This window comes from Saccostrea echinata, unplaced genomic scaffold, assembly GCF_033153115.1.
Source record: "Saccostrea echinata isolate AGI-Se365-2 ecotype Australia unplaced genomic scaffold, CSIRO_AGI_Sech_v1 ptg000001l, whole genome shotgun sequence".
NCBI classification, from domain to species: Eukaryota; Metazoa; Mollusca; class Bivalvia; order Ostreida; family Ostreidae; genus Saccostrea; species Saccostrea echinata.
Genome location: NW_026889750.1, coordinates 45,770,272 through 45,779,473, shown reverse-complemented (window position 1 = coordinate 45,779,473; position 9,202 = coordinate 45,770,272). Strand labels below are relative to the sequence as shown.

Genomic DNA, 9,202 nt, shown 5'->3' with positions numbered 1-9,202 from the left:
GCAATGTGTTTCCACATGCAGTTTTTAGTTTCTGCACTTTTACTGAAACACTGTAAAAGGCTGAATATTTGACTTCACAAAGATAAATACACACACACACTCTCACACAAACACACATTGACTCTCATCAACATACATAACTCCAAGATCTCAGCTCTCCATCATTCAACACCACCAACCCAAATACATATGTACACTCTGTATCCACACCTTCCTGAACCAGATTTCTTTTTTGGGGATGGTATTTTTCAGATTTCAACATTTCCAGAAGGTGAGCAAATGCTTGTAACACTTTCTTCTGTAGTTTTAAAAACTGGAAATAACTGTATGTTTCACTGTAGAACCTTGGAATCCTTTGTTGTTTTTTTTTATGTAGGTTCTATGAACTCTCTACTAGATTTGCTTCTTTACATGAAGATTGCATCTGTTATCCTGCTTCTTAAAGAACTAGTCCTTCATTAAAAATATGGTAGCAATCCTTTACTATGTTTAGTAATCGGCACTACTGTGAGCCAGGTAGTCACGGCGACCAATGTTCTGGGCTTGTTTAGTCTGGATAGCCTCCAGTTTAGGACAGTCTGCAATACGATGTCCCAATCCACCACAGTATAAACAACCAACCTCTCCTGAAATTACATAAAATCACTGCAAGTTGTCTGGGGCATCATGGATACATATGTTATTCTATTAAATTCTAAGAAGAAATATGCTGTAAAATACATGTAAGAGGTCTTAAGGAAAGACGATATGTTCCTCAATAATATATAATTTTTCCCATGATTTTGTCACTGAAGCATTGCTGCTTTAACATGTTTACTCACAAAAAATTGAGGTACTTTAACAGGCATTTGTGCAACATACCAGAGGGTAGCTTTTCTTATATAATCCTTTTGGAAAAAAATTTAATTTACCAATATCAATTTTTTTAGTGTTTGGACTTTTTAAAGACATTTAGAAACTGGTTTAGAAATCAAAAGGTAATTAAAATTTTGAATATTTTTCATACATTATCAAGATATACAAAACAGATATTTGAGGAACGTATCGTCTGACCTTAAATAAGTTCAGTTTATTGTAAATCCTAATTAACTGACCTCCAATGTCCAGGTACTTTTCATTTTCTGACTGCATGTTGGCCAGAAAGGGGGGTATCTTTTGCTTTGCTTCTCTTAGCAAATGTTTTAAATCCAGTAAGATGGACTCCTCTGAAATAATAATTCATGCACGTTTCATAAAATCAGTTCCACAGACACCAAACTTATGAGGGTTTTTTAGTCCACTAATTCCTCCAGCATAAATTCTGACAATTCTCAGACAGATTCTTTTGCTTAAAATAAAGAACATGTATGATATACTTCTTCACTGGTTTTTAAATAAGCTATGACATACCAACTCCTTTGTTGATGAATGTTGTAGCTGTTCCCCTGTTTCCACAGCGACCAGTTCTACCAATTCTATGGACTAAAACAAGTAGGAAAAAGACAATATTCACTCTGAAATGGTGATTCTTATTTAAAGTCAATACATATATTTCAATTTTTGTAAAACACTCAAAATGAGAACTCAAATTCCTTACTTATTAATCATATATAATTTTTTTTACTATTGTGTGGATATACAGTAGATGTGTACCTACAGTTATGTCATCATAAGTAATAAAGTTTTTGATGATAAGACATTTGATACTAGACAAGGTGTATCAATACATGTATATTTTAAAAAATTTTAAGAATCTCTAAAGTATCAAAGTATCAGCCTAGCCTCGCATCTTACACCTTAACACATGGCTGCTCTTTTAATTTCTATAAAACTGTTGAGCAAACAATGAATGTTTTTATCACCCATACCATAATTCTCAATGTCCTCTGGCATGTCATAATTAATGACATGCTGGATATCTGGGAAATCTAGTCCTTTAGAGGCTACATCAGTCGCCACCAGCACATCCTTCTCACGACTCCTAAACTGGTTCACTGATCTGGTTCTGTCCTCCTGATCTATAAGAATTTCATTCAGTGAGCTGTGAACTGGAACTCTTCAAATTAGAGGAGTGTTTGGTCGTCTGACTGGGATAACCATGACATAACAGAGAATGCAAAACATGCTGATCTCAATCCCATTTTGAATGTAAAAAGTATCTGTCATTCCCATTAGAGAATAGAATAGACATATGTGAGAGTGCAAAAGCCCTGAATTTATCATCCATTGATGTAAATTACGACATTTCCAAGGCATGTATACATTGTAATTGGAGATGGATTATCAACACTTGTCAACAACTTCTTGTAATAGATATGAATTGATATCGTATGTCTACTTCTGATGCATGTAAAGTCCACAACAATACAGTGTCTCATTTGCATGTTTGTTAGGCAGTTTTTTTTTCATCGATATTCAATATATTGTTTACATGTCGTTACGATTGTCCCAGAAATCCTGCGAGATTTTTACATTTTCTTACTTTTTCACAAAAGAGCAGACTAAGAACTATAACTCTTCCATAGTGGAAATAGAAAGCATTACAACCTATGCTTAAAGAAGCAAACAGGTCTGTCTCATATTTATATGGGTAAATGAGGTCTGAAATTTTCCCGACTTAGATTAAAATCTGACAGGTAGACTTTAGCACATGTATATGAACCCTTACATGGTTAACTAAGACAATGAATAACCCTAGCTCAGTCAATACTTACCTTTTCCACCGTGGATGGCCACAGCCTCTACACCTTTCAGTAGCAGGTATTCATGTATAGCATCAACGTCTTGTTTCTTCTCAGCAAATATTAACACCTGTATCAGCAAAAATATCCTTTTTTCATACTAATTCATTCATTATCAATGAAAATTTGGCAGGGACCAGACATACATTCTACCAAAGATAAGTTTAAGAAAATGCTTGCTAAACACTTTTCCCCCCAAAAGAGAAAGAATACTGTAAACCAACTTTTATTCGTGTGCGAGAAATACCCATGAGTTTAGCGATCTACGTTAACTCGCGAATAATAATCGCAGCGAACCATTTATTTTGCTTTGTATTTGTAGAGAATGTTTCCTCAGTCGTGAAACTTAATCATTGCAGATTGATTTCAAACTGACAATTAGCGAATAAAAGATGACGTGAATAATAGTTGGTTTACAGTATCACGAACTGAATTTCATCACTGTTGCCTTTTTATGATGAAAAACTGTACTTAGAAGGATGGCTACCATTATATGACAATTTAAAGTAAATTGTACTTACTGGAGGAGGAGTCTTCTGCAGACATTCCAGAATGTACACCATCTTAGCTTCCTGTTTGACGTATTCTACTTCCTGTGTGATGTCCAGGCTGGCAGCTCCCGCTCTTCCCACATTAATGGTCACAGGTTTCACCAAGGCACTGCGGGCAAAGTTCTGGATCTTCTTTGGCATTGTAGCTGAGAATAACAGAGTTTGTCTTTGCCCCTGGAAAATGATGAAAATGTACCATCAGTAACTATATGTATGCCTATTCAACTACATCTTTAAGTACACTGTATTAGTAGATGAAAATTCCTCCTTTTACATCTCATATTTTTTCATGTATCAAATGGCCACACTCTTTTCGTGATTACCTATATTTAATATTACACTATAGTTGATTTTTCAATGATATGTTGTAAATATATAAAAACTAAAATGATAATCCTTTTATATATATGTAGTAGGGGTGTAACGATATACCGGTTATCGTGATACATTTCTCATGAACTTGGTAATCGGTGCAGCTATCTGGAATAACCTTTTTTTCAATATGGTTTGAAAATTAGATTTCACATCTTTTAATTGCTTTACAAAATGTGTTTTGAGAAATAGAATTTCGTATAATTAAAATTTAACTAAGGTTGTGCTAGTAAATTGAAATTAACATTTATTCCCAACAATATTACAATGATACATTTTGAGAAATAATTTTTTATAACTTTTTACAGAATAAAAATGAAAGGCGATACGTATCAATAAATATTATGAGACGCAAGTAAAAAATATTGAAATATTACAATATGTTTTTTTTTTGTGTATCAACACTCATCCCTAAATGTGGGTGACCTTGACACACAGAACTGACCTTGAAATAAGAGAAGATGGTTCTGATGTCTTCCTCAAATCCCATGTCAATCATCCTGTCAGCTTCATCCATTGCTAGGTAACGACAGATATCCAAGGTAACCATTTTTTTATCCAGCATGTCCATCAAGCGCCCAGGAGTAGCCACCATGATGTGAACACCCCTGTTCAATACCAGATATACATGTACAGTGTATAACAAACAAGTTTCTGTGGTAACAGGCAATATGTAATGCATCTTCAACAATGACTCTGACTTCATATAACTTGATATGCATTTACATGTACATATTTTTTTATCAGTTGAGTCTGCATGCTAGATACAAGTACATTCGTCTTAGGAATTTTAAAGACTGGTAAGATGAAAAGATCTTAACCTATGAACATGTCCTAAGGTCATGCTTAAGTTTTCTTTGTTATATAAATGTACCTTTAAATATTGTTAGGTCTTTTGAACATCTCAGGTAGTCCAAAATATCTGACATTTTCCAGGATTTTTTCATGATTTTGATATTTTACGTGTCACGAAAATGTCAGAACCAGCACCATTACAAAAACTGGAAATTCGCCGTCTCAAACCTCAGTTGATTTTAGATACTTGTGAACCGAATTAAATGCCGAACTCACAACTTATCAAAAGCACAATGCTTTTAGTACTCACCAATAGTGAAAAAAAGAAAACATCACTCCACATTTCGTTACAGGATTCGCAAGATTTTAAAATGCACGAAATGAAAACAAATCTCGACAGACTGATAAAATGTTTTCATCAGATTGTATATTTTATAAATGAACCATAAAAACGATGTTGGTGAGTACCAAAATTATTGTTCAATTGATAATTTGTAAGATTGAAATTTAATTCAGTTCGCAAGTATCGAAAATCAACCTGAGAATGCCGCCTCCAGTTGGAGGCGGCGAATTCCCAGTTTTCGTAATGGCATCGGTTCTGATGTTTTCCTGGCAGGTAAAATATCAAAACCGTGAAAAAAGCCTGGAAAACATCAGATATTTTGTACTACATCTCAGGGTGTGTATGACAGACAATCAAATACATGTATAATGTTCAAATACAAATATCATGAAAATATTCTCTGATCACATCTGATTTTTCAGATTATACTTGGATGTATAAAGTACGTAACAGGTGTTTTTTTAACCGATGGCATTAGTGCAATTAAAATTTCGCTGACCTTTTGATGGCTTCCATCTGGTCTTTAACAGACATTCCTCCAATACACAAAACACTTCTCAGCTGAGGGAAGCCATCATCAGCCAGACATTTGAAGTAGTACTCTATAATCTCATTGGTCTGTCTCGCCAACTCACGCTATAACATACATGTAACACAGTTATGTTAATGTATGGAACAATCAACAATTGATACATTCATTTGTAATGAACAAGTTAATCTAATAAACAGAATATTTAAGTTAAATTTGACACTTCTGCTTTTATTCCCTCACTGTGATATTTACCAGTCAAACTGAGAGCAGCTGCTAATCTGTTGTGGAATATCAGTTGTCCCATTTCAGAAACAAAATTTGATAAAAAGGAAGTAAATATTTTATGACAAGTCAGTATTGACCATTGCCCCTTGTCTTACCGACGGGCAGATGCACAGCCCATATGGTCCCTCATTTTTGATAAAGGGTAATTTTTTCTCCTGCTCCAAAGCAAACATTACAATAGGTAATGTGAACACCAGAGTTTTACCAGAACCAGTGAAAGCAATTCCAATCATGTCACGACCCAGTAATCTACAAAAATAGAGCACACGTATACTATACATTATCCATGATTATGTGAAAAGAATAAATAAGAGCACACCATGAATCTGTTCTAATGGCAGATTCATTTACTCAATGTCCAAGCAATTAAACAACCATTAATGGCTATCCCTGGGACATTAAAACACATTTCATTTGACACACTATCAGAGTCTATAGTACATGTACCGATAATCACAATATTCTTTTAACTTACACGGTGGGGAGACCCTGTATCTGGATAGGAGTGGGGGTAATGATCCCCTTCTTCTTCAGTCCTGAGAGGATTGCTTTGGGGAACTTCATCTCTTTAAAGGTTTTGATGGGAGGGGGGAGGTCCTCTCCCTCAACCAGGATGTGACGTTTCTTCCTCACCTTCTCATGGTATGACTCTGGGAGCTTCAGTATACATCTGGGTGGTCGCCACCTTAACCAAACAAGAGTGGACAATAACGGACATTACATTTCATTAATAATTCATTAATCATACATTTAAGAATTGTTTTTGAAGGGGGAGGAAGGAAAGCATAAACTTGATTCAAGAGTGCTAATCAATTCAAATTACTGATTGTCCTGTCAAATTACTGTTTCTGATTGACCTGAATTAAAGATCTGAACTTAACAGAACAAAGTGGGTGTATGAAAAATCTTAAATTGATATAATTAACACAGAATGAACAATGTCTTTTGATATGCAGGTTATGTGTCTAGGAACGTGACTTACCCAGTCTTAATCGGATGATAATACTGAATTCCCTTGGCTAACTCCGCCACACCCATTAAAGCTATTAAAAAAATCAGAAAAACAGCCATACAGCAGAACATATGGATACATTTTTAAAAAAAAATCTAAAATCTGTTGATAACATGTAGATGATTAACTTTTACACCACGAAAACATCATCATTTACAGACAATGGTACAGACTCTATACACTGATACACTGTGATGATGTATTATGATCAATCACTATACCTTTCTTTTCTGCCACACTCTCCAAAATCCTTTCCTCTTCTTTCAACATTTTTTCCTTGGCTGTTTCTTTCTTAGCTGCAAATCAAAGATAATAAAATACAAAAAACCCCACCTTCCTTTGGTCTTTGAAAAAGTGTTCATAATTTTCATTCCCTTGATTTAAGGAAAACTGACTACAAGGGATCCTTGCTTATTATCAAACACACCACTCAGCATAAAATAATGTTCCACCTAATAATCATGAAGTCTCATGTCATCTGCACTTTATGTTTTTCATCTAGACTTTGCCGAGTTTACAGAAATAGATTTTAAAATAATAGTGAGCACAGCGAGCTCAATAGACTAACGTGTAAGAACAGAGGAAATTCAGAATAAAATCTGGACATTCGTCAGGCAAATTTTCTTGTGCAACATTCCCCAAATTCCTTCGTTACCAGGATTCCATGCGAAATTATTTCAAAACATACAAAAGACCAAGGATAATTGTTCCTAACCAAGAGATATGTTTACTTTTCTTTCTTTGCAGAGAGCTAAAAAGAAACAAAAAATAATTGCATCTACTCTACAACATATTTCATTAAACATTACACAAGACCTGTAGTCTCATTCAACCAGATGCTCGGCTGTCCCCGTAGATTCCGACATCATGTGACGTCACAGTCTAGACTGTGTCTCGTGCAGTTTGACTTTTGAAGAGGCTGATCAATGTTACAGGTGTAAGCTGTGTATAGGTTTTTGATGGTACAGCTGTGCTCCCCCCAGCGGTCAATCCATAAAACATATTTTTTTATGATTATGAGATAAATACCCTCAGCCTTTTTCTTGAGTTCGCTATGCTGATCCAGTAAGCTGACTTTTGAGAGGATCCCTGGATCTTGTTCCCCATCATTCCTTTCTCCTTCCTCTTCCAGCTGACCTTCGGATTCTTCATTAGTGCTATCCTTCTGGCTCTCTTCTTTTAGTGTTTTGACACGACCCAACCTTTTCTCTGCATCAGTTATCTGACATTGAGAATATCACTTTGTTTTAACAAACTTCAATGGGTCTGCATATGCAGTTTTAAGTGAAACATTATGGTTAAAAGAAGTAAAAGATTTGTAAAAAGTGCATCACAGATGCAAAATTAAGGGAATTGAACTTGTATTCAATTGCTCTTATTATCTAGGTAGATCAGAAATCACATCATATTAAAGATATTTAGCAGTTGTAAAATTATGAAAAAAATTGTGGATGGATTAAAATCAACCCTAGAGAACCATACACAATTTAAACCAATTATTCTATAGCAACCTTCTCTTTCTTCCTTTGCTTTAGAGGAACATAGGGTACGTAGTCATCCTCTTCATCTGACGATTCTTCCTTTTTCTCCCTCTCCAAAATTCTCTGCCATATTCATAAACAAATCAATACCCATATCTTTACAATTCATATTATACTTGAGACAAATTAAACTACGACAGTACGATAATCATGATTTATTTCTGGCGATTTTGAGACCAACTAAGCTTTACCATAATATTTTTATTTATTCAATTTGACAAAAACCACATGTGGCGCAAGTCATACATACAGTAAACAAATATATAGTCACACAGATTTTCTTATATTAAATGCATCACGTATGAAGTTACAAATATTTCTTGTTGATTTAACATCTGCTGGATTAAGAATTTCATAAGATATACATGTATTGTTAAAAAGTGTACAAAATTCACTTCTTAGTTGTTCATAAATTGAACATACAAATAAAAAACGATGTTCATCTTCAACAACAGTTTGACAATTAATACAATATCTTTCATCTCTTGGTATAATTGGGTTACAATATCTGCCAACCTCTATCTGTAATTTGTGGGCACTTATTCTTAATCGAGTCAAAAAAGAGCGAAGATTCTTGGAAATGGAATAATTTAAATATGGTTGAATTTCAAGCTTGTTTAGATTTCCTTGACTTATTAACTGGCTGTAGAATGATAATTTGCAATAATTTTCGAGGCAAGTTTCATAACATTTTTACCTTTCTATAAGAAGACATCTGTAATTGCCGTTCTTCAGTAATTAATTTCAGATTAACATCCTCAACACTCTTAGATCATATTTTCTTGTTGTTTACTTCACTTCTGAATGTCGTAAAATAGACGATTTAAAGCGCTTTCAAGACGAAGATGAGAATCACACTAAAACCCGCGAAACCAAGGAATTACAATGATTTTTCTGTAAAATTGGTAAACAAGCGCCCCTACTGTTTTCTTAATTTAAAAAAAAATCAAACATATGTAGTATAATCGGAATTGTTCATGTAAATGTAACAGATTTGTGTTGTGTGGTGATGGTAAAATTAACAACAAGGCTGTTGGTTCTTGTTTGAACA

The 9,202-nt window shown here is 34.3% G+C and overlaps 1 protein-coding gene across 1 annotated transcript; it reads right to left on the bottom strand.

The window, feature by feature from the left end:
• Positions 1-335: 335 nt before the first annotated feature.
• Positions 336-8,953, bottom strand: LOC133192834 (probable ATP-dependent RNA helicase DDX41). Its single transcript, XM_061328844.1, has 15 exons — positions 8,849-8,953; positions 8,122-8,214; positions 7,640-7,832; positions 6,832-6,906; positions 6,581-6,641; positions 6,074-6,283; positions 5,694-5,847; positions 5,281-5,417; positions 4,089-4,251; positions 3,242-3,445; positions 2,694-2,790; positions 1,848-1,997; positions 1,390-1,461; positions 1,095-1,205; positions 336-626 (listed from the first exon to the last, which is right to left on the bottom strand). The coding sequence occupies exons 1-15, from the start codon at positions 8,864-8,866 to the stop codon at positions 490-492; spliced, it is 1,875 nt and encodes a 624-aa protein (XP_061184828.1). The 5' UTR covers positions 8,867-8,953; the 3' UTR covers positions 336-489.
• Positions 8,954-9,202: the final 249 nt, after the last annotated feature.

Excerpts from the sequence above, each read along its gene's own strand:
- LOC133192834 (XM_061328844.1), bottom strand. Across the intron at positions 3,446-4,088 it reads CCATCTTCTCTTATTTCAAG|GGGCAAAGACAAACTCTGTT; the intron begins GTCAGTTCTGTG and ends ATCATTTTCCAG. Across the intron at positions 2,791-3,241 it reads TGCAGAAGACTCCTCCTCCA|GTGTTAATATTTGCTGAGAA; the intron begins GTAAGTACAATT and ends TTGCTGATACAG.